Source organism: Pristis pectinata, chromosome 3 (genome assembly GCF_009764475.1).
Source record: "Pristis pectinata isolate sPriPec2 chromosome 3, sPriPec2.1.pri, whole genome shotgun sequence".
In the NCBI taxonomy this organism is placed as follows: domain Eukaryota; kingdom Metazoa; phylum Chordata; class Chondrichthyes; order Rhinopristiformes; family Pristidae; genus Pristis; species Pristis pectinata.
In genome coordinates this window covers 134,066,795-134,092,379 of record NC_067407.1, presented here as the reverse complement: position 1 = coordinate 134,092,379, position 25,585 = coordinate 134,066,795, and the positions used below count along the sequence as shown (strand labels likewise).

Below are 25,585 nucleotides of genomic sequence, written 5' to 3'. Positions count from 1 at the left end.
GGCGGCGTTCTTGAGGCTGAAAGGCATCCTTAGGAATTTGAACAACCCGAAGGGGGTGATGAGGGCTGTCTTGGGCACATCGTCGGGGTGCACGGGGATCTGGTGGTACCCCCGAACCAGATCGATTTTTGAAAAGATGGTCGCCCCATGGAGGTTCGCCGTGAAATCCTGGATGTGGGGCACTGGGTATCAGTCGGTGGTTGTGGCGTCATTGAGTCTCCTGTAGTCCCCACAGGACCTCCAACCTCCTGCGGACTTGGGCACCATGTGCAGCGGAGATGCCCAAGGGCTGTCCGAGCTGCAGATGATCCCCATCTCCTCCATCATCCGGAACTCCTCCTTGGCGAGGTGGAGCTTGTCGGGTGGGAGCCTACGGGCTCGGGCGTGCAGCGGTGGTCTTTGTGTGAGGATGTGGTGCTGCACGGCGTGCTTGGGACCGGTAATGGAGAACTGTGGGGTGATGATGGAGGGGAAATCTGCCAGCACCCTGGCAAACTTGTCACCTGAGAGTGTGACGGAGTCTAGGTGGAGGGCTGGGAACTGGGCTTCTCCGAACTGGAAGGTCTGGAACATCTCAGCATGGCCTAAACGCCGGACCTTCAGGTCGACCAGAAGACGGTTGGCCTGTAGGAAATCCGCCCCTAGTAATGGCCGTGACACCGCTGCTACTGTGAAGGTCCAGGTAAAACAGCTGGGCCCGAAACGCAGCGGGATGGTACGTAAGCCATATGTCCGGATGGTAGTGCCGTTCGCAGCGGTGAGGTCGGGGCCTGGGGCCACGTTACGGGTGTCCATGTTCAGGGGCGAAGGATGCTGATTTCGGCCCCAGTATCCACCAGGAAACGTCGCCCGGAGTGTCGGTCCCAAAGGAACAGGAGGCTGTCGCGATGGCCAGCCATCGAAGCCACTAGCGACGGCCGGCCCCGGCGTTTCCCAGAAAGGTGCGCGGTGGACGGCAGCGGCGCATATTTGACCCCCATCTCTGATGGTAAAAGCACCATTGATCCGAACCCTCATCCATGTCCCCCGTGGATCTCAGTGGCTTCGGTTGTGGGGTCTTGGCCTTAGGCTGCACGGTCGCGGTTAGGCAGATGAAAGCCGCTCCCCGCTGCTTACTCTGCCACAAAATGTCTGCCTTGGCCCCGAGGCTGCACTGGTCGCTGAAATCTTCACCCATGAGGAGGAGGCGAATGTCCTCTGGCAGTTGCTCGAGGAACAACTGCTCGAATAGGAGGCAGGGCTTATGGCCATCCATGAGCGCCAGCATGTCGTCCATCAGCTCAGATGGCTTGCGGTCGCCCAGGCCATCCATGTGCAGAAGCTGTGCGGCTCGTTCATGGCGGGAGAGTCCGAAAGTGCGGACGAGGAGCGCCTTGATCTTAGCGTACCTGTCCTCTGTTGGTTGATGGTGCAGGAAGTCAATGATCTGGCCTGCCGTGTCCTGGTCGAGCGCGCTGACCACGTAGTAGTACCGCGTGGCGTCGGCTGTAATGCCTCGGATACTGAACTGGGCTTCAGCCTGCTCGAACCAAACGTGGGGCTGAGCGGCCCAGAAAGTCAGGAGCTTGAGCGAGACTGCGTTGTATGAGTCGTTGGAATTCATGTCGCAGGTTCCAGATGCCGTCTGGAAGCGTCGGGGTTACCAAATGTAGCCAAACGTGGCGCGTTGCTGAAAGGAAAACTCAAGAGATGTGGAGGCTGAAACGGAGCACACTTTACTGTAACAAGCAAAACGCGCGCGTGCGCAGAAGTACCTGAGAGCCTCTCCGGCAGACGTGATGTAAGGTTCCTGCCGGAAGGCCCACCCCGCTCCCACGCGGCCGCCGATGGCAGTTCGAGTTCCATGAGTACGGGCCGCTACACTCCCAAAATTACACCTCTTTATGCTTTAAGTTGCTGCTTTAAAAGCATTTGGCCATCTGCCCTAACACATTGGTGGAAATGTCATTTTGATTACACTCCATGAAGCACCCAAAGGTATTTTGCTATTAAGGATGCAAGCAGCTTTTGTTTGTGTCCCCATTAGCAGCCTGATTCATGGCTGTCGGTCAGAGCAGGTTCACCCTTTGTGCATCAACCATTATGACTATGTGAGATGAAAGGTTACATTTATTCTACAACTGTTCATTTTAAATTACCTCAATTAGCTAAAAAAAACAATTTTCCCAGTTTAAAAAGAAATGATTTTTGGGATGTTGATAAAGGTAATTGATTTATTATTGTCACATGTACTGAGATACAGTAAAAAACTTTGTTTTGCATGCTATCCATACAGATGTGCCAGAAGCGTGGCGACACTTGCGGGCTGCCCCAGAACACTATGCAAAAGATGCATTTCACTGTGTGTGACTAATAAAGGTATCTGATCTGATCTGAGATAATTTCAAAACATAAATACATCAAGATAGTACAAGGGAAAAGCAATAACAGAACGTAGAATATAGCGTTACAGTTACAGAGAACTGCTTTTTCCTTGTACTACCTCAATGTACTGATGTGATAAAATCTGTATGGATGGCATACAAAACAAAATGTGACAATAATAAACCAATTAAGCAATAACAGAATTTAGAATATAATGTTACAGTTACTGTTACAGAGAAAATGTAGTGCAGGTAGATAATAAGGTGCAAGAGCCATGACGAGGTAGATTGTGAGGTCAAGAGTTCACCTTTATCATACAAAAGGTCCGTTCAATAGTCTTATAACAGTGGGATTGAAGATGTCCTTGAGCCTGTGCTGCATGTTTTCAAGCTTTTGTATCTTCTGCCCAACGGAAGATGGGAGAAGAGAGAATGTCCGAGGTGAGAGGGGTCTTTGATTATGTTGATGCTTTTCCGAGGCAGTGGAATGTGTAGACAGAGACCATAGAGGGGAGGCTGGTTTTCGTGATGGACTGAGCTGTCTCCACAACTCTCTCCAATTTCTTGTGGTCTTGGGCATACCAAGCCATGATGCATCCGGATAGGATGCTTTCTATGGTGCATCTATAAAAATTGGTGAGGGTCAACTGGGACATTCCGAATTTCCTTAACCTTCCTCAGGAGGCGCTGGTGTGCTTTCTTGGCCATGGTTGGACTAGGACAAGCAATTGTTGATGTTTACACCAAGGAACTTGAAGCTCTCAACCATCTCCACCTCAGCACCATTAATACATTCAGGGGCGTGTGCTCCACCCTGCTTCCTGAAGTCAATGACCAGCTCTTTCATCAGAAATATAAGACACAGTGGAAGACTATTTGGGGACTATACCTATTCGTAGATGTACAGTTTTCATTGCTCATCTCTAATCTTGTCTCTGAGTCTTATTTTTGTTCTTCTTCTTCTAAGGTGGTCCCATGGGATTGAGAATGACTTCCATTTCTGTGGAATCTGAGGCGACGGTAATGTGAGACCAATGAGATATTGCAACAGATGGGGCAGGAAGTGCTTGGCATGGTGGGTGGGTTAAGTAGCTTGTGGGTAAGTAGTTTGTCTTTCCTGCACTTACACAGGATTTCTGTTTGCTCTTGATCCATGGACTTGGGCTCCTCTACACTTTGAGTAGTCATGGGCCAGGAATTCCCAGGTCAAAGGGGATAGAACCATAGAACCATACAGCACAAAACAGGCCCTTCGGCCCACCATGTTGTGCCGTCCATCAAACCACCCTCACACTACCTAACCCCTTCCTCCCGCATATCCCCCCATCCCACACTCCTCCATATGCCCATCCAACAAGCTCTTGAACCTGTTCAATGTATCTGCCTCCACCACCACCCCAGGCAGTGCATTCCATGCACCAACCACTCTCTGGGTGAAAAACCTCCCCCTGACATCTCCCCTGAACTTCCCACCCATAACCTTAAAGCCATGCCCTCTCGTCTTGAGCATTGGTCCCCTGGGAAGGAGGCGCTGACTGTCTACTCTATCTATTCCTCTCAGTATTTTATATACCTCTATCATGTCTCCTCTCATCCTCCTCCTTTCCAGTGAATAAAGCCCTAGCACTTTAAGCCTCTCCTCATATTCAATACTCTCTAATCCAGGCAGCATCCTGGTAAATCTCCTCTGCACCCTCTCCAACGCCTCCACATCCTTCCTATAATGAGGCAACCAGAACTGAACACAGTACTCTAGGTGTGGCCTAACTAGAGTTTTGTAAAGCTGCATCATCACCTCGCGGCTCTTAAACTCAATCCCGTGACTTATGAAAGCCAACATCCCATTGGCCTTCTTAACTGCTCTTTCTACCTGTGAGGCAACTTTCAATGAACTGTGAATATGAACCCCCAGATCCCTCTGCTCCTCCACACTGCCAAGTCCCTTGCCATTCACTCAGTACTCTGCCCTGGAGTTTGTCCTTCCAAAGTGTACCACCTCACACTTCTCCGGATTGAACTCCATCTGCCACTTGTCAGCCCAGCTCTGCATCCTATCAATATCCCTCTGTAAGCTCCGACAGCCCTCCACACTATCCACAACACCGCCTATCTTATTGTCGTCCGCAGACTTACTAACCCAGCCCTCCACCCCCTCATCTAAGTCATCTATAAATATCACAAAAAGTAGAGGTCCCAGAACCGATCCCTGCGGGACACTACTAGTCACTGCCTTCCAATCCGAGGGCACTCCTTCCACCACAACCCTCTGCTTTCTACATGCAAGCCAATTCCTAATCCACACAGCCAAGCTTCCTTGGATCCCTTGGCCTCTGACCTTCTGAAGAAGCCTACCATGAGGAACCTTATCAAACGCCTTACTAAAATCCATGTAACCCACATCCACCACACTGCCCTCATCGATCTTCCTAGTCACCTCCTCAAAGAACATTGCAGTTTTTCAAGGAAGTTTTGAGAAAATCCTTGAATCTTTTCCTCTGTCTACCTGATAATCTCTTGCTGTGTCAGACCTTGGAATCAAGTGTCCATTTTGGGAATATGATGTGGGGTATGTGAACAATGTGGCCTGCCCAGCTGAGTGTAACTAGGGCCTCACTGTTGGGGATGTGAGCCTGAGAAAGGATGCTGACAGCAGTCCTGTCCGTGGTTTGGAGGATTTTGCAGAAGCAGTGTTCTTGGTATCTCTCTTCTAGTTTAAGGTTACTACTTTTAAGTAGTCTAAGGGCAGAGATCACTGCTGCCCAATAGACCATGAGTTTTGAGCTTTGTTTGGGATCTTGATCTTCCAGTGCCCTTTTCCTCAAACAGCCAGCAGCTGTGTGGTGCGTTGAACATGATAGTGAATTTCATTATCGATGTTTGTCCTCGTTCGGAGGTGGCTCCTGAGATATTGTAAGAGGTTCATATTTTCCAATCTAGAGGGATTCTTTCTTGTTGGAGGGTGGTTTTGTACCATGGGGGCACGTTGCTAGAGAACTTTTGTTTTGCGGATATTGAGTGTAAAGCCATTCTTTCAAATGGTTCAGTGAAAGTCAACAATGATTTTGAGCTCAATCTCTGAACGTGTGCATTGTCTGCCCATTGCAGCTTGACAACTGATGTTGGCTGACTTTAGTTCTGGATTGGAGGTGACGTATATTGAAAAGTTTTCCATCAGTCCTGTAGACTAGTTTCACTCCAGTGGGAAGTTGTGTTGTAGAACTATGGGAAAGATTGAAAAAAGTGTCGGGGCATTGACGTAACCTTGTTTGACACCGGTCCGCACTGAGAATGAATTTGTTGTGGACATGTTTGTTCGGATCATAGCTAACCTTCCACTATGGAGCAATGGTAAGACAGACAAATTTCTGCAAGTACTCAAATTTGAGGATGCTGGTTCCAGAGTCCCTCCTAACTGAGGTCAAAGGCAGCCATATGCAGTGGTTGATGCTGTTCCAAGTTGTCACATGGTGAAGATCGTGTCCACGTGCCTCTAGATAAACAGAATCACACTGTGATTCAGGGAACTGTTCATCAGCCATTAGGATGTGGTTAAGGAGGGCCCTGGTGTAAACAGCAGTGAGACCACTCTGTAGTTACCTTAGTAAGATTTGTCTCCTTTCTTGGATATGATCACTATTAGCGCAATGAGGTTGTCACAAGTTCTCTTAAAAATTCATCAGAGATATGGTTTGCTCCCAGAGCTTTTTGTTTAGCTGGCATATGGCCTTTTCAAACTCTTGAATGAAGTCAAGGGTGCTTGTGTCAAGTACAGAGTCAGGGTTGAGGAAACGGAAGTGTTTCGTACAGTGGGTGCTGATTGCCTGGTTTGTCCTTGATAAGTTCACCTATGTTGTTAGTGCGGTTCTTGGGCCTTGGGTTCTGAGCCTAGATGACCCTGACAGCACTGAAGAATCTGCACGTCACACCCGTTGACCAATTGTTGGATCTCCTTCACCCATTGTTCTTTAGGTCATGGGTTTTCTGTTGGACCTCAGCCTTCAGATCTCAATAAAACTGTTTCTTTACCTTTGAGACATAGTGGAGCTTCCAATGCAGTGATTGCAGTTAATCAATCCCTGGATCTCCTGGTATTTACCATCAAATCAGTCCTAATGTTTCCAGTCGAGAAGCCAAGAGTCTTTACACAGGTGGTAATTATGGTAGAGTTCAGGGCAGTCTATGCACACTCTGATTGTCATCAGGTCAACAATGAGTCGTTGTCTAAGAGGAGATAACATTCCAGAGTCTTTAAGAACTTCAGCATAAATTTTCTTGTGGCAACATCTTCTGTTGTTGCTTAAGGGCCAGTTTGATGGAGTGGTATCAGTCCAAATCATCGGTACCTGTCATGGGACGGGTGATGCAGACATAATCTAATAGACGCCAGTGTCTGAGATGTTGCATTGAGATCTCATGCTTGTCTCTCTCATGAAACATTGTTGCTTATGACGCTACTGAGCTCCAAGCATTTTGTCAGGACGAACTAAGTAGATTGCTTTATACATTTTTTAAATTTAACCATATTAATGTTAAATGTGGTTCAGAATAGGTAAGGTTGGTAGATAGATGTTATGAACGTTCAATTTTTAATGACAATCTTTCAGCTTCATTTCACTTTTACTGATACCTAGTTTTTTAATACCAGACTTTGAAAGTTGCATTCAAGTTCTCAAACTGTCCTCATGGAATTTTAATTCCTGTTTTGGATTACTAGCACCTGTCTTTGGAATATTCGGCCAGTAACATAGTCACTACTCTTGAAATGAAAATTTGACAATATTTAGAGTGAGGAAAAGGCAAGATGAAAACATCACGATTAATTTATTTTATCACTATGAAAGGCATTTGTACAGACAATAATTTAGGTAAAGGCCAGTACTTGCCTATTTAATCACCATGTGATGTGGGTACTTACCATAAACATTTTGGGCATCGGAATTACTAATAGAAATATAAAAAGTGCAGAACAAACAGAGGCGTTTTAATATATTGTGTAGCGGAGACTGCGTATGGTGATTAAATAGGGAAAGCAATGTACTGTGGAAAGTCAGCTTTTCTCAAACACATTATGTACTTTGCAGAAGTGGATCAGGGCAAGGTCCACTGGCATCTTCTTATTTTAATGAGGTTGCAAGTGTTTGATTTCATCTGCTTTTCATCTGGAAGTTGGTTCTCTGCGGTCCAGGAAAGAACAGCTTCTGGGAGAAGTTGAATTTTTTTTTGGTACTCCTTGTGAACCAAGAGTCCTTTCACCCAGACCTTCAGGCTAAGCCTACCATCAGAACACACCCCTGAATTGGAATGATGCCAATCTACTCCCACAGTCTGCTCAGCAGGCCTTGCTGCTTAACTGGCTGGAGTCCCTGTGGGGATACTTAGACCTCTGGATGACAGAAACTGAGAAGATAAACAAGCTAGCACTACCACATAGTTTGTCAATTTCCTGCCAAAATTACATAGGAAGATTTGGTGATCCATACAGAAATTCTGTTCCATTCTGTTTATAATTCTGCTACATCTACTGATTTGTTGAATGTGCTTTATAAAATAAATGTTAGATGGAACAAAAGGAGAAACTGTTCCTGGTGGCAGAGCATCAATAATCAGGGAGGGCATTTAAAGTACTTGGAAGCATAAATTCTAAGTGTCACCACTGTTTATTTATTTTTTTATATCTTTATTAGTCACATGTACATCCAAACACACAGTGAAATTCATCTTTTGCGTACAGTGCTCTGGGGGCAGCCCGCAAGTGTCGCCATGCTTCCGGCACCAACATAGCATGCCCACAACTTCCTAACCTGTGCATCTTTGGAATGTGGGAGGAAACCGGAGCACTCGGAGGAAAGCCACACAGTACACACACAATTAGAAATTGTCTGTCAAGGGTGGTGGAAGCAAAATTAACAGTTAGCTTTTGAAAGGAATTGGACAAACGTGTTAAGGAAAAATGAGGGAAAAGAGTAAGGATGTGATACTAACTGGCACAGTCAATAGGTATTGCAGACTTGATGGGCCAGATAGTCTCCTCTTGTGCTGTACTGTTTTATGTTTTTACAACTGGCTAGACCATTGGCTGTTTTCCAAGAGATGCTTATTTCTGTTTCCAATGCGATTCCCTTGTTCAGAATGGGAAGACAGAAGGCAGGAAACTATCAGCCAGTTAGTTTAACATCTATTGTTGGCAAGATGCTTGAGTCAATAATCAAAGAGGAAATAACTAATCTTATGAAAGCTGAATAAAATGAAATACGTATATCAACATGGTTTTAAGAAAGGCAAATCACGTTTGACAAACTTGCTCAAATTCTTTGAGGATGTGACAATGAGAGTTGATAGAGGAGAACCAGTAGATGTAGTATATTTAGATTTGCAAAAGACAGTTGGAATAAATGAATCCTTTTCAAGCTGGAGGGAGGCAACTAGTGGAGTACCCCAGGGATCGATTCTTGGCCCACAATTGTTTAATATTTATATTAATGAACTGGAGGAGGGAACAAAACGCAAGGTTTCGAAATTTGCTGCTGATATGAAACTAGGTGGAAAGGCATGTTGTGATGAGGACATTGCGATTCTGCAACGGGATATAAATAGAGTGGGCAAAAACCTGGCAAATGGAGTTTAACATGGGGAAGGGCAAGGTCATGCACTTTGGTCAGAGGAATCAAAAGGCAAATTATCTAAAAGGGAGTGAGACTGCAAATGAGTGAAGTTCAGACGGATCCAGGTATTCTAATGCATGACTCACAAAAAGTTAGCAGGCAAGTCCAACAACTAGTTAAGGCAAGTGGCATTTTGGCCTTTATTGCATAGGGGTTGGAGTTTAAGAATAGGAAGGTTTTGTTACAGTTGTACAGGGTGTTGGTGAGGCCACATCTGGAATACCGTGCACAGTACTGGTCCCCTTACATTAAAAAAAAGCAGACAGTTGCATCGGAAGCAATCCAAAGAGATTCACCAGGTGAATTCCTTGGATGAGAGCGTTGTCCTATGAGAGGGGCTAGACAGTTTGGGTCTGTAATTTTTGGAGTCTAGCAAAATGAACTTACAAGATTGCAAGGGGTCTTGAAAGGATCGATGTTGAGATATTTTCACTAGTGGGAGAATCACCAACATGGGGACAGAGCTGCAAAATAAGAGCTTGGTCGTTTAATACTGTTGTGTAGAAATTTCTTCTGTCAGAGGGTAGTGAATCTCTGGAATTCTCTGCACCAAGGGTAGTGAAGGCCAGATCATTATGGGTAGTTAAGGTGGAAATAGAAAGATATTTGTAAGATCAAGGAACTGAGGATTATGGGGAACCGGCAAAGAAGAGGAGTTGATGCCAGCAAAGATCAGTTATAATCATATTAAATGGCAGTGCAGCCTTCTTGCATTAGAAAAACTGTTTACTTTACATTAATTTGTGATATTATTACTAACTGCCAATAATTGCAAATTATGTAAATTTTACTTTAACGTAGTTACCAAAACAAACGCTCAACTATTAATTAAAACTGAAAGTGCAGATAAAGTTTTGGATTTAGCTAAAACAACTTTATACTCCATGCTTATGTACTTTGTAAATTCTAGGTTTAATTTCTTCAACAAAATACAATTCACTTTTTAAAACACTCTTTAAATATTTAAGTAATTGGTAAACATTAGATTATAGTAATCTATTCAAAGTATACAGCATACACTGTCCCTACTACAAAAAATGAAGTGGTTTGAAATCGACTTTCACACCAACTATCATGTTCTGGATCCCAGAGAAATCTGCTGGCAATCTATGGAATTAAAGTAAAATCTGTTAGATTGACATATACAATCATTTCAGACATGTTACACTGCATTCTGAATTCAACACAAAAATAGAATAAGAGCACAAGAAGGGGATACATTAGCCATTGACCCTGTAGTCGCTCTTTGTAAAACAATCTACATTCAATTTCCCCATTTTCCCCCTAGCCTCGACCACCACCACCAAGCCTTGCATTTTATTTTATAAAAACCTTAAAATATTTATCCAATGACTTTTGAATTACGCAACTAAATTTGCTTCCACCTCACTTTCAGGTTGTGCAATCCAGATAATAACTACTCACTCTTTAAAAAATCTTTATCCTTGCACCACCCCTAGACCTTTTGCTTGAATTCCAAACCCATCCTCATTTACCTAATCTGTACACTCAACTGAACAGCTTCTCTATATTTACCTGGTTAGTTTTGCACATCTCTATCAATCATCTCTCACTCAACCTTGTATACTCCAAGAATCTCCTAGATTCTTTTGTCTATCCTAGTAACTGACATCCCTCAACTCTGGAACCATTCTAGGACATCTTTTCTGCGCCTTCTCTTGGTCCATGTTATTTTTGTTGTGATCACATTTAGGCTCTATATTCAATGTTCTGGCCTAAATTACACATCTGTATGAAGTCCATGATTTCATATGCTTTACCAACCACCTTCTCAACCTATCCACCTTCAAGGATTTAACTACATATACACCCAGGTCTCTCTCTTCCTGACACCCTTGACACTTTCAGTTTTCAACTCATGCTTTCTGCCAAAATGTATCATTTCACACTCCCCAACATTAAATTTCATTTGCCATTTGTCTGACCAGTTTACTTGTTTGCACTCTGTAGTCTATTGTTTTTCTCAGATTTACACCTGCATTTTGTGTTATCTTCAAATATAGAAATGTTGCCCTGCACACCCATATCCAAGTCATCAATTCAAATCAAAAAATAGCAATGGCCTTAACTTTGATCTCTGGGGAACCACCGTACCTAATCTCTCTTGATCCCTGGCCTTAGCTCTTCAGGTACAGATCCAGGCATTTTTTTAAAATATGTGGTGACAGATCCAGATCACACTTAACAAACGAGGTCAGCCCATTTTAAGTAAGCATATTTAAATATTTAAAAAACTTACCGTTAAACCTTGATTTTTCAATTCTCCCATGAAAACTCTTGCGATTAGTTTAAATCGTTCAGGTGCCAACTCTTTTGCTATAGATCTTATGTCATCAGAAAGGGAAAGAGTCATTGCCTTAAATTGTTTACTATCAAGATCCTTATTTCTTAGTCTATCCTTTTAGGGAAAAAGAGAAATAAAATTTGATATTGCTTTTCTCAATTCTAAACTAATTTTGTTCCCTAACTAATAAAAATTAGAACAAGTTTACTTTCTTTCTATCAAAGCCAAACTGCATAATATAATTAAAAATGTTATGGTATGTGATTTCCTTACAATGGCTGTCTAATGGGTCTTTGTGATGTTTGGCAAAGGAAGTGTGACACTATTTGCTAACAGCATCAGCCATCTGGGCTGTAACAAATCAAAACTCCATTGCTCTTTCCTAATGCATTGTCATTGGACAAATCTAAAAAATTGATTACTAAACAAACTGTGTACAGCTGTCACTTTTTGACTACTCAATTTTTCTCCATTCTGGTCCACTGATGCCCCATTAATTCATATGAAATCTGCTGCTTCTGTCTCTTTCCAGACAGTCCCACACCACAATTATTACCACTGTGTTTGTAAATCCCTATTGAAATGAACTTTAAGGTATTGGGAGCCAATGTGTTTAAATTCCTTCACTAACTCTATAATTTTTCCACCCGTATAACCATGACAGTTCAGCATTCATCACCCTCTAACACCAGTAGCTGTATCATACAGGTTATAGGTATTGGAATTCATCTTCCTCATTTTCATACATTTGTAAATTGCCAAGGGAGACCAGCATGAATCAGAGTTCCAACAGGTCGACACTCCTGGCCATAGCCATCCAGTAATCCTGATGCCACTAGAAGTTCCAGGATCATACCTTGACCGAAGTTTGAGAAATTTAGCTGTGGGACAAATGACAACTCCAGGGAGCTTCAATCTTTCTTTTAAAAGATTTTTTTTTAAAAGCTAGTTGCACCGATTCATTGAGCTTCTGAACAAATGTGGAAATTCCAAATTTCTATGCACCCCAGTTTTAAATGACTGGCTCGTTATTTTACAGCTATGTCCCCTTTCTATGACTCTGCCAGTAGTATAGCTATTGTTGCACCCAAGTTGATGTACTGGAAATAGAATTCCAGCGCAAATCCTGTTTAAACTTATTAAAAGCTTTGAAATAGATAGGGCCAACTTCTCAGATGCGATTGGGAAAGTTAAAAGGTAAAATTTGAAAAATTTCAAACAAGTCCTGTATTCGCCTGACAACGTTGTCTTGGCGAAGCAGCCAGCATAATTAAAGACCCCACCCACCCGGGATATCTCTCCTCTTCCATCGGGTAGAAGATACAGGAGCCTGAGGGCACATACCACCAGACTTAAGGACAGCTTTTACCCCACTGTGATAAGACTATTGAACGCTTCCCTTATACAACGAGATAGACTATGACTTCACGATCTACCTTGTTGTGACCCTGCACCTTATTGCACTGCACTTTCTCTGTAGCTATGACACTTTACTCTGTACTGTTATTGTTTTTACCTGTACTACATTAATGCACTCTGTACTAACTCAATGCAAACTGCACTGTGTTAATGAATTGACCTGTACAATCAGTTTGCAAGACAAGTTTTTCACTGTACCTCAGTACAAGTGACAATAATAAACCAATACCAATAGGCTTTCAGGTTCAGCAATACAAGTTATTAAGAAGGCTGCTTAAAAAGGTTAAATAGTCCAAAATTTGTCTGTAATTATTGTTCCCTAAATTGTTGCAGGCCTTCAAATCAATCAGCAACAAGTGCAGGATAACAGCTGATTGTTATTGCAAACTAAAGGAAGAAATATAAGTTTAATCATGAAGCCATTCATGGCATTCTCTAACTGCTCCCTTGATGTAGTTATGCATGCTAGAGACCCCTTGTTATTTTTGGAAATTTAATTAAATATAATCCCTTTTCATCAATCCTCAGTATTAAAATCTGCTTTATTTCAATTTATTAACTATGTTTCTTTAATTATCAAAGCACACAATAACTAAATGTAAATTCTTAATAGCTGTAACAGCTATTAGTTTCAAAGTGTCCTTTAATTATGTAATCAATGCAAACACATGGAAAGGCTAAAGGCCAATACTATGTGGTTATGTGGCAATACCTGCATCTAGACATTTACCTAACCATCCCCTGTGGGTGGAATTGGGGTTATTGAAAATACATGACTGTAATTTTACTGAAATTTCATTCTGGAGTACATCTGGAGGGAATTGGATCATTCTTGGTGTAGATGTTCAATTTGAGGCATGATTGCAGGATGTAGGTTTGCAGAATTATGATAGAACCCTAGACAGAATTCAAATATGTAATATAACTCTTAATCATTCCTCTAAACTGCTGCGCAAAACCACAAGTATAACATTGCACATGGCTAATTAAAAGCAGTAAGTGTTACCGTACATTATCAACTTCAAGCTATTGACTTGTGGGATGGAGGGATTGTCTTTGAGGAGAGATTAAGTAGACTGGGCTTATACTAGACTGTAGAAGACTGTATAGTAATCTCATTGAAACTCAAACTCTTGCAGGGCTTGATAAGGTAGATTCAGGGATGATGTTTCTCCTGCTCCATTGTTGAGAACCAGTTGTGAAATAAGCAACCACCACCCAGACTGAAATGATTAGAAATGACTTCACTCAGTGGTGGAGAATTCCCTCAATTCACTGCCCGAGAGGGCTGTGGAGGATCAGTTGTTGGGTACTTGCAAGATAGACATTTAGATATCAAGGGTATAGGGTTAGGGCAAGAAAGTGGTGCAGAGTAAAATATCAGTCATTATCTTACTGAATGCCTGAGCAAACATGAGGACCAAATGTCTGAGAAACAGCTTCATTGATCCCACCCTTGAGAACAGATCTTTCATGCACAGTAAATCAGACTTAATAAAATCTCACATTTTTCTTTTCAAAACTATGCTATGTTTTACTTTACCTCCAAAAGCTCATCTACCCTTCTTGCAACTGCAGCAAAATCAAATTCCTTATCTGGAACCATTTTATAGGTATTAGCTAATTTTTGTTTCACCAGACTAGGTTTCCACGTCAAAGGTTCTTCAAAAACATCATCATCTTCTTCTTCTAGTTCACTTTTGTCTGTATGCACAACTTGAAGGATGGTATCATGTAGCCTTTCCTTTAAGATCTCATGAAACTTCATTCAGAAAGAAAATTGTTAATAATTAGATTTTCCAGTATGATATCTTGCATGCTATAAGACTTTATTCCTTACATGAAGTTCTTTGGTTATTGAAAGTGCCTAATAATAGACCTTTATGGAAAAATGAGTGAACATATACAAAGTTCCATTCAATCTAAAAGTCAACTTTGTTTGACTGGCAAGGGCAAATAATATAAACGCCTGTAGTGATTAATAGGGAAAGTCTACTTGGTGTGCTTTTTAAATTCACAGTATGTCGTCTGTACAATGGAAATGGTTATGTTTACAATGATAAAATGAATTTTTGGAAATCTGTAAGGGGGTCTCTCGGTCTCCAGTTTTCCACTAGAAAAATCTCTGAAACAAATCAGTAAACCACAATATCAAGACAGTGTTTCCTCCTTGTGTGTGTGAGAGACAGTTGGAGTCCACTCTACATGGATTCAAAGCACAAACCTAAATGAAAAGTTGCCAAATGCTAAAAGCTGAAACAACAAACAATCTGCTGGAGGAACTCTGCGGGTTGAGCAGCATCTGTGGGGGGGGAAGGAATTGTCAGGACATGCAGGGTTTCGAGCTGAAACATTGACAATTCCTTTCAGTCCTGATTCAGGGGTGGGTCATTTTTTTTGTTTTAAATGTAATTCTTTATTAGCAGGAACATTAAAGAAAGAAACAGGAATAGATCCTGAAAGACCCTTTGTGTCTGCTATGCTATTCATAAGATCATGGCTAATCTTTTAAATTAGCGACATTTTCCAGCACTAACCCTACATCCTGTGATTCCCTGAATATGCTAAGCAACTGGGCCTTCGCATCCCTCGAGTGCAGAATTCCAAAGATTCTCTACTCGTGAAGAAGTTTCTTTTCATCTCAGTCCTGAATGGCAGACCATTTACTCCGAGACTTGAGACAAATATAAAACCTGTGGGAGAAGGCTATTCTGAGTGACGTTAGTCAGTGGTACCAATGAGTGTAGGAGTGGAAAAGTGGTGCGTCACAATGGGCATATTGGTTCAATAAATAAGCAAAGCGTGGAGCCAAGGCAGTGAGACACAAAGGCACCTCAAGGAATATGTCCAATAGAAGACAACCCCATGTTTGGCTAACTCATCAAATCTGATAATGAAGAACCTATTTGTGTTCAGGTTGATATGGGCAGTAGTGCATCACAACCATGAATACATGTAAGTATGGAGGCAATATAGTTGAAGACAGAAGTTATGTGAAGGCACATCCAGGAGTACATTCAAACATAGTTGCCCCTCTCCCCCTCCCGAACCCACCCCCACTTTGAATGACAGTCCAGAATCATTAATAGAAGGTGCTGGATATTCTCAACAAGTCAGGCAGCAACTGTGGAGAGAGAAGATTAACATTTCAGGTCAATGATTCTTCATCAGAACTGTGAAAGGAAGAAGACAAATCTGTTATAAATTGCACAGTGGAGGAGGAAGTGAAGAGAAAAAGGAAATGTTTGTATTAGGACAAAGAATGTTATCCAGGATCTTAACAGAAAATGAGAGTTCACAACAAAGGATAGGGTTGTGATGGTTAAATTGCTGGACTAGTTTCCAGAGGTTTAGACCATTGATCTAGAAAACCAACTTCCAACCCCACAAGATTAGAAACAAGGGAATAAAGATTCACGTTGGAACTTTCATTGCGGAGCAAGGCCAACTTTAAGGGCAATAGGCAGGATCTAGCTGAGGTCCACTGGCTGACTCTATTTAAAGACAAAGGAGCCGCAGGAGATGGTCAAGGTTTTTAATGTCCATTTCTCCTCGGTGTTTACTAAGAAAAATATCATGGATGCCAGAGAAATGAGAGTAATAAGTAGTGAGGTCTTGGATCATATGCATATTACCAGGAGGTATATGCAGCCTTGAAGCGCATTAAGGTGGGCAAATCCCCAGGCCTGCCCAAGTGCACCCCAGACCTTATGGGAGGCCAGGGAAGAAATTACGCAGGCCCTTGTAGAGATATTTGCTTCATTGTTAGCCACTGGTGAAGTTTCAGAAGACTGGAAGGTGGCTAATGTCATTCCATTGTTCAAGAAGGTAGCAAGGACAGGCTAGGGAACTCCAGGCCGGTGAGCCTGACTTCAGTTACTGGAGGGAATTCTGAGGGACAAGATCTGCCATCACTTGGATAGTCAATGCCTGATCAGGAATAGTCAGCATGGTTTTGTGGGGAGGTCATGTCTGATGAATCTTTTGGACTTTTTGAAAAGGCAACTAAGGGGATAGATGAAGGTAGGGCAATTGAAGTTGTCTATATGGACTTTACTAAGGCCTTTGACAAGATCCCACATGGCTAGCTAATCTAGAAGGTTAAGTGACATGGTATTCAGGGGGAGCTAGCAAGGTGGATTCAGAATTGGCTTGATGATAGGAAGTAGAGGGTGAAGATTGAAGGTCGACTGTCCGACTGGAGGCCTGTAACTGTGGGGTGCCCCAGGGTCAGTGTTGCAACCTGTGCTATTCATTATTAATGTAAATGATTTGGATATGAATGTACGTAGCATGATTAGCAAGTTTGCTGATGATACTAAATTAGGGGTTCTTGTTGATAGTGAAGCAGGCTTAAATGAATTACAAAGAGATCTTGATCAGTTAGGGAGATGAGCTGAGGAATGGCAAATGAATTTCAACTGAAATAAGTTTGAGGTCATACATTTTGGACAGTCAAACCAGGGTAGGACTAGTACAGTGAATGGCAGGGCACTGGTAAGTGTTGTGGAACAGAGGGACATGGGAGTACAAGCGCAGAGTTCGCTGAAAGCAGCCGCGCAAGTAGACAGGGTGGTGAAGGCAGCATTTAGCATGCTGGCCTTCATCAGTCAGGGCATCGAGTTTAGGAGTTGGGACATTATGTTGCAATTATACGAATTGTTGGTAAGGCTGCATTTGGAAAATTGTGCACAGTTTTGGTCATCCTGCTGGTAGGACAGACATTGTGAGGGTGCAGAAGAGATTTATGAGGATGCTAGAGGGCCTGAGTTATACGGAGAGGTTGGCCACTCTGGATCTTTATTCCTTGGAGCGTAGGAGAATGAGGGGTGACCGCATTGGAAGTTTATAAAATCATGAGGGGTATAGATAAGGTGGAGGGTCAGTCTTGTCCCCGGGGCTGGGGAGTCCATAACTGGAGGGCACAGATACAAGAGAAATTTAAAAGTGACCTGAGAGGTAATTTCTTTACACAGAGGGTGGTGAGTACCTCAAATGAGCTGCCAGAGGAAGTGGTTGAGGCGGGTACAATTGCGACATTTAAGAGGCATTTGGAAAGGTACTTTGAGGGGAGGGGCTTGGAGGGTTATGGTTTGAACACAGGCAACTGGCACTAGGAGAGAGGATGCTGTGGTCGGCATGGACCAGTTGGGGTAAAGGGCCTGCTTCCATGCTGTATTACTCCATATGTAATTATTGACTGCCAGCCCTCTCCAAGGAAATGGAAGCAGTGGAGGCAGAAAGACATTTAAGAAGCAACTAGACAGATACTTGAATCGCCAAAGCTGAAGGCCACAGGCCTAATGCATGCAATTGGGATTAGTGTAGATAGGTGCAACGGGCAGCAGGGACGGAGTGGGCCGAAGAGCCTGTTTCTGTGCTGTCCCACTCCCCACGGGAGGTCACGTGGTCACACCTAGCCTCCTGCCAAGCCATCCAATCGGATGAGTGTCTGGGCATGTGACCGCCGGAAGGCGGGGCTTGGTGATGATGGACGGCCGAGGGTGAGGCATGGAGGTCTCCAGCCGCGCAGGGGGCGGGCCCGCTCCGTACCGCGTTCTCCTCGAACACACTGGACCTGCGAGTTCGTCCGCTCGGCCTCCCACTCTGGGAGCCCGTCGCCGACGCCCTCGACGTCCTCGACGTCCTGGAGCGGATCGGCAGCCCCATCCGGCCCAGGGGTACGTCGGCCTTGAACTCGTCCAGTTCCACGATGCCCTCCGACTCTCCGAACACATCTTCTTGGTGCTCCTTCTCGTCCTCCATCCGCCCGCTCAGCCGGTGGCCGTTACTGGTTTCCCTGTTTGAAAAATTGCCGGCAGCACGTGACGTTGTCCACCCGCCAAAATCGTTGGACCAATGGCGTGAGTGGTAAGGCGTGGAGCGTAACCAGATCACGTGATCTATGACGCCACAATTTCCCCGCCCCGTTAGACATCAATCAAAGGACACGCCGTGGCAAAGAGCTGGAGGTGATTGGGTTGTCGGCTGATTGGCTCTTGCGGAGGAGCGGGTGTCCAATGGAGTGGCAGCGCTTAAGTGCGGTGGTGTTTCCTTGCGGCCGTGAGCGCTGGAGCTCGGTCACGGCAGTGGGCCGGAGGTTTCCCACCCGGTTGTCAGCTCTGGAGACACTATCAATGGCAAGTCTCACGCTGCAGGGAAGATGCTGTAATCACCGTCCATTGGTAGCTGTATCTGACCAACAGGGTCATGTTATCTGAGGATACCGACTGAAACACCTGGTGCTTGTTTTCAGGTCCGTGTTATTCTTCCTTCACCCTCATTTGCATCTGTAAAGTTGTGCACTTCTCACCCTTCCTAATTGTAACGAAAGCTTTTCTATCAAGAATGTTAACTTTCCTTCTCTCTGTGCTTATTGCTCGGCTTCCAGAATATTTCCTACCCTCTCTTTAATATTTCCAACAGTTAGATTTCTATTTATTTTGGAATTACAGATTGTGATGGAAGAGAAGTCACCCATGGAGTCTATTGCCAATTCCTATAGAACTTGCTAACTTTCAGTCAAAATCTCTAGTTCTTTCCTATAGTTCAATAAATTATCTCTCATTTTCCTATCTGATTCCCTTTTTGAAACCCCTAATTGATTCTGTTTCAGTGAGACCTACAGATCATAACTGAGTAAAACAAAAATGTTATTTTTGTATCTTTTGCCCAGGAAATTATAATCTATGTTCCTCTGTCCTTGAACTATTCACTAATGAAAGTGGCTTCTATCTGTTTATTTATTTCAACCAGCTGGAACATTGTACACAAAACAAAATTTCAAAACCAGCAGATGCTGAAAATTGAATATATTGGAAACACTCACTAGATTAGACAACCCTTCATCAGAACTGGACAAGAGAAAACAAGTTAGTTTTAACGTGCAGGCAGTGGATAGGATAAATGGAGTTGAGGGAGAAAATGCTCAAATGTGAGGGCAAGAGTAGAGTTTAAGTATCCATCTCTGATCATACACTGGGAGTCGTATCTTATTGCATCTTTGGTGGATTGGCTACTGAGACGGTCTTGAACATATGGATAGTTCAACTCTGTAAGGAGGGGTAGCCTACTGTAAGCTGTTACATTGATTACTGTAATCTCTCAACCTCAAAAGCCTGTCACTACAGAGTATGGAAATCTGGTTTGTTGTCATTTTTTAAAAAAAAAATCCTGTCAGGACTTCTATACAGCTGATGATAATATTACCAGCTGGTTGTAAATGTAGAGGGCAGGGGGGGACTCCAGTCTTGTGTCTTGGTATTGGGTATCCTGATGTTTGGATCAGTGAATACTGTGGAATGTTGAACTGCATTTATTGGCAACCCTGCATCAGCTAGAGCTTAAATCCATGTGCATCCTACATCAAACCAGATATTGCACAATAAATGAAGTAAATTTACTGAGAAAGTATTCAAACAGCAGATGACACTAACACAATTTCCCTGTCACTTGAAGCAGTGTGGTTACTAATTCTGATTTATGTGGGAATTATTTAATTATTTCCACTTTGCCTGATTCCCTTTTATTTTACAGACCTAAAGAAGGGGGAGGGGGAATGTGTTCACCAAGAGGTTCAGTGAGCAAAGTTCGGCTGTGATTCTTGAAGGTGGGTTGGATATTTGTGGATCCATCCCAGTGCAGGGGATTGAGCACAGACTAACCATTCACAGCAGTGTTGGGAAAGTACTACCTCAAGGAAGAAGCATTAAACTTAGGCCTTGACTCCTCTCTCAATGATATTGGAGGTGTGGTGGGATATAAAGATTTCATTGCATCATTTCAAAGGAGAGCAGGGAATTATCCCAGCTGTGCTTGCCAATGTTTATCCCAAAATTATTTGGTTATTACTGGTTTTGGGAATTTGCTTTGTGAAAAATTAGATGCATCATTTGCCAAACCACAGAGATCAATTTCAAGAGTAAGCTGTTGGCTTAAAGTATTTTGAGATGACCCAAGGCTGTGAAGAACAGTAGAGAAATGTAAACTTGTTTTGCTTCTTTGCCTGGTATAGACCTGCTGTATTAAGTGCTCAGTTCTGTGTTGCAATGTTGAGAAGGGGAAATATTGGTCTTTTCACCCTTCACGCAAACTAAGTCAATGTTTATTAAATGTTCTTTTGAAAGATAAAACATACAGTTGGCTCCAAATGACAACTACTGAGCAGATAACCACCTGCCTTTCTGAACCAGTACATCATATAGTCTGCCGCCTTGGGTTGGAAAGGGTGGATCATGCAGATCTGGACCACATTGTGACTGTATCTGGGCAAATCTGCTGGGAGGCTATTACATCCAACCTACGCATGTCAGACACAGGTAGCCTTGTGCATATTTTAGAATTCATGTGAAATTTTGTAATGACACTGAGAAAATTATGATGATTCAATTCTATTTATTGTTACAGAAGAGCATGATCTGGATTATGCAGAAAGTGTGAGGCTACTGGGACCTGTATGTAAAACTGTCCATTCATATCTACTCTCACTCAGCACAAAACAGTTCAATGACCAGTATGGTGTTTGGTTTATATGGACAAACAACACAGAGGTAGAGTCAACAAATTAACTTGGTAATATTTTCAGTCTAAATGACTGCTTTCGAATATCAGTATCTCCTGTTAGCTGAACTACAATGTATTTGTAGGTAAGCCCTTTGCTTTCCCGATTCAATTTCTTGCTTTCCTGGGTTATTCAGACTATTAACTTGTATCAATGTGATGGTTTCTTTTTACCCTATATCCTACTTGAGCTGTTGGATTGTGGTTGATGATAAAAGAACAGTTGGAAAAATTGGCAGAGGACAGGCACCATTTTAAGTTTAGAATCCACTTCCTGAATAGTACTTTTTTTTACTCTTCTAAGGGAATTCCTTTGATTCCATAGGATGGATCCTTTAAACAGAGATTAGCTTTGGCCTACATTTGCTGGAATACAGAAAAGATACAACAGGACATAAATCAGATGGAAGATTGGGTGGAATTGGTATTGGTTTAGTATTGTCACTTGTACCAAGGTGCAGTGGAAAAACTTGTCTTGCATGCAGTTTATACAGATCAATTCATTACACAGTGTATTGAAGGAGTAGAAACTAACACAATAACAGAATTCAGAATAAAGTGTAACAGCTACAGAGAAAGTGCAGGCAGACGATAAGGTGCAAGGTCATAACAAGGTAGATTGTGAGGTCAAGAGTCCATCTTTTCCTACTAGGGAATCATTCAATAGTCTTATAACAATGGGATAGAAGCTGTTCTTGAGCCTGGTGGTATGCGCTTTCAGGCTTTTGTATCTTCTGCCTGATGGGAGAGGGAAGGAGAGAGAATGTCCCGGTTGGGTGGGGTCTTTGATTATGTTGGCTGCTTTACCAAGGCAGCGAGAAGTATAGAGTCCATGGAGGGGAGGCTGGTTTCTGTGATGTGCTGAGCTGTGTCCACAACTCTCTGCAGTTTCTTGCAAACTGGTTGAACCCTTATTTTGAGACTACAGCCTTGGTTCTAGACACCAGCCAGGGGAAACATAAATCTGCTTCTTCTTTAGCAAGACTTGTAAGGTTTGGTTGGTATTGGTATTAATTGATTATTGTCACTTGTACCGAGGTACAGTGAAAAACTTGTCTTGCATACCGATCGTACAGGTCAATTCATTACACAGTGCAGTTACATTGAGTTACATTTACATGGAGCAGTGGCAGATGAAATTTAATCTAGACAGTGTGAGGTAATACACTTTGGGAGGTCAAGGAGGATGTGGTGGCAATAGAGAGTGCAGAAGAGACTTGCCCGGATGTTCCCTGGAATGGAGGGCTGTAGTTATAAACAGAGACTGGATGGGCTGGATTTGTTCTCATTGGAATGTAGGGTGACCTTTTAGAGGTTTAGAAAAATTGAGGGTTGTAAGTAGGGTAGATAGTCAGAATCTTTTTCCAGGGCAGGGGAATCTAGAACTACAAAGCACAGGTTTAAGGTGAGAGGGGAGACATTGAGGGGCAAGTTTTTCACACAAAAGCTGGTGAATATTTGGAACGAGCTGCCAGAGGAGGTAGTGGAGGCAGATACTTCTACATCATCTAAAAGGCATTTGGCCAGGTACTTGAATAGGATATGGGTCTAAAGTGGGCAAATGGGATCAGCTTAGATAGGCATAGATGAGGTGGGCTGTAAGGGTCTGTTTCTGTGCAGTAGGTTTCTATGATTCTATGAAAATGAGAAGTGATTCCATCCAAACATACAGGATTCTGAAAGAGTGACCGTTTGGATGCAGAAGGGTGGGGTTCGTAGGAGTGGAAATGTGGAGACACTTTCCATGCAGCCGATAATTACAACTTGTAATGCACCGTCTCAGAAGGTAGTGGAAGCAGACTCAATAGCATGAATCTCAAGAGATTTGAATAAATGCCATGTGTAGTTAAGGGGGGGAGCAGGAGTGGATTGATAGGATTGCTCTACCAACAAGCCAAATAATTCATAGAATATAGAAACAGGAAAACAGGAGCAGGCGTCAGCTATTCTTGGCAAATGAAGTTTAATCTGGGGCAAGTGTGAGGTAATGCAATTGAGTAAGAGGAATCTAAAGGCAGACTGTTATCTAATGGAGAAAGATTATGGACGTGTAAAGTACAGAAGTACAAAATGCTAAAAGCTGGCAAGCAGGTGCAGCAATGGTTAGGAAAGCAAATAGCATATTGGGTTTTATTCCAAGAGTGCTAAAGTTTAGAAATGGGGAAGCATTGTTACATTTGAAGCCACATCCAGAGCACAATTTTAATCCCTTTTATTTAAGTAAGGATACAGTGGCATTAGAGGAAGTCCAAGAGCAATTCACCAGGCTAACTCCTGGGATGAGAGGATTGCCCTATCAAAAATATTTAAAGAAATTAGATCTATATTCTTTAGAGTTTAGTAGAATAAGGGGTCATCTTATTGAAACATAAAGTCCTGTTGGGGTGGGGTATGAGAGGGTAGATGTTGAAATGTTTCCAAATGTGGGAGAATCTCAAGCAAGGGGACAGTCATTTAAAACTGAGTTGCATAGGGGCTTCTACTTGCAAAAGGCAGTGAATCTCTGGGACCCTCTACCCCAGAGGGTTGTGCAGGCTAGATCATTGGGGTTATTTTAAAACAAAAAAAAGTGGATAATCTTTTTGAAAGATAAGGGAATGGAGGGTTATGGGGAGCTGAACAGAAGAGAAGATGAGCCCTGGGGCAGGTCAGCCATGATTATGTTGAGTGGTGGGGCAGGCTTGTGGGGTGGGGTGGGCTGGCCTTCGACTGCTCCTACTTCTGTTCTTATTCGGCCTTTCGAGTCAGTATTCAATGTGATCATGGCTGATTGTTGAAATTTGATACCCTCTTATAGCTTTCTCCCCGTAGAAAAATATTCACCACTTTCTGCTCTGTTTCTATATGTAATGCAAGTAGTTGCACCCACACATATCATATTCTTGTTATTTCATTAAAAGTTCATCAAAACTGCTTGTTTCTTCATGATTTCAGTTGTTTATTGAAGTGTTTGAAGCCATCAAGAGTTCGCAACACACAACCATAGCTCTTGGGTTGATGAAATTAACAGCATACCTGGAACGAGCTTTGGGCAATGTAAGTAAAATGGCAATGTTACCTTGTTTTTCTATGGTGGGGGATGAAAGTACTTCTAGTTTCTCCAGCCAGGGTGCAAATTAAAGGGTTGAGAAAGACTTTGGGCCTCTTTATGTTTATTCTGTTAGTCATTCAAAGGAAATGTGTGTTTGTTCACAAGGCCATCACTTATTCCCCATCCCTATTTGCCTTTTGAACTAAGTGAGATATTGGACCATTTCAGAAGCTAATTAAGATTTAATTATGTTGCAGTGGGAAGACAAATTTTAAAAAGTTAAAAAAAGAACAAATTTTAAAAAAAACAAACATTGCAGTGGGTCAGAGGTTGCAAGTAGGCCAGAACACATAATGTGAATAGATTTCACTCCCTAAGGAAATTAATGGTAGGATAGAACATAGATATAGAACATTGAACTTGTGAATTAGTTCAAACCCCGATTGTTAATTCAGTTATACAATCATTATGCTACACAGTCCTCAGATCTGTTGCAACGTCCCATACAATACTAATCATGCCAGCTGCCTGGGGAATATGATATTGTGGAAAGGAATATGGTGAATTTCTTGGCTCAAAGACAGTGAAGTAATATCAAACAAGCCACTCTTATTTGTGAGGCATCACCAGGTATATGCCAAAAGTAACTCCTTCTCCTCCATAAATCATGAACTTTCATTAATTAACATAGCCCTGTATAGGAGTGGTATCTACCATCGCCAACCATCTTGGCAGTTCCAAACATCAAGCTAATTTGTGTCTCAATTCCCTCCCTTCAGTCTATCTAGTTGTATAGCATTTATGCATCATTTTTAAATGTATAATTATGCTCCCCATTTCCTATTTCATACGCTTGTCACCTATGTGTAGGTGATATCTTCACTGATTCATAGGTAAATTTGAATCCATGTCTCCATGTACTGGTAATGAACATTGTTCTGGAAACCAGTTGATATGTTATGAAAAACATGCGTGTTTTAAGAAGCTTGCCTCTGAGTCAATTGATTCCATAGTACAAGCATCCTTGATGGCCCTTTGCAGATAACCTACAAAACCACAATATTACAGTGGTTATGTTGTTCAACTGGTAATTTGGAGATGCATGTTCAAAGCCCTGTGTGGAAGCTGGGGAGTTGGAATTGAGTCAATTAATTAAATCTGGAATTATGATAGGTTATTATGACTATATCAGATTCACTAATGCTTTTTATTGGGCTGAAATCTTTACCTACATGTGATTTGTTTA

The 25,585-nt window shown here is 42.5% G+C and overlaps 1 protein-coding gene across 8 annotated transcripts in view; it reads left to right on the top strand.

Moving 5' to 3' along the window:
• The window catches only part of LOC127568130 (endoplasmic reticulum membrane-associated RNA degradation protein-like), a 56,847-nt gene that overhangs the window by 2,690 nt on the left and 28,572 nt on the right, over positions 1-25,585 (top strand). For 2 of the 8 annotated variants that reach the window (XM_052011490.1, XM_052011484.1), the window contains exons 1-4: positions 18,746-19,005; positions 20,876-21,067; positions 21,156-21,298; positions 24,243-24,344. In XM_052011490.1, coding sequence (XP_051867450.1) covers positions 20,899-21,067; positions 21,156-21,298; positions 24,243-24,344 — 414 coding nt within the window. In that variant the 5' untranslated portion in view covers positions 18,746-19,005; positions 20,876-20,898. Of the gene's footprint in view, positions 1-18,745; positions 19,006-20,285; positions 20,359-20,875; positions 21,068-21,155; positions 21,395-24,242; positions 24,345-25,585 lie in introns of those variants that run through there. The other 6 variants (XM_052011485.1, XM_052011486.1, XM_052011488.1 and 3 more) reach the window with 6 other exon arrangements.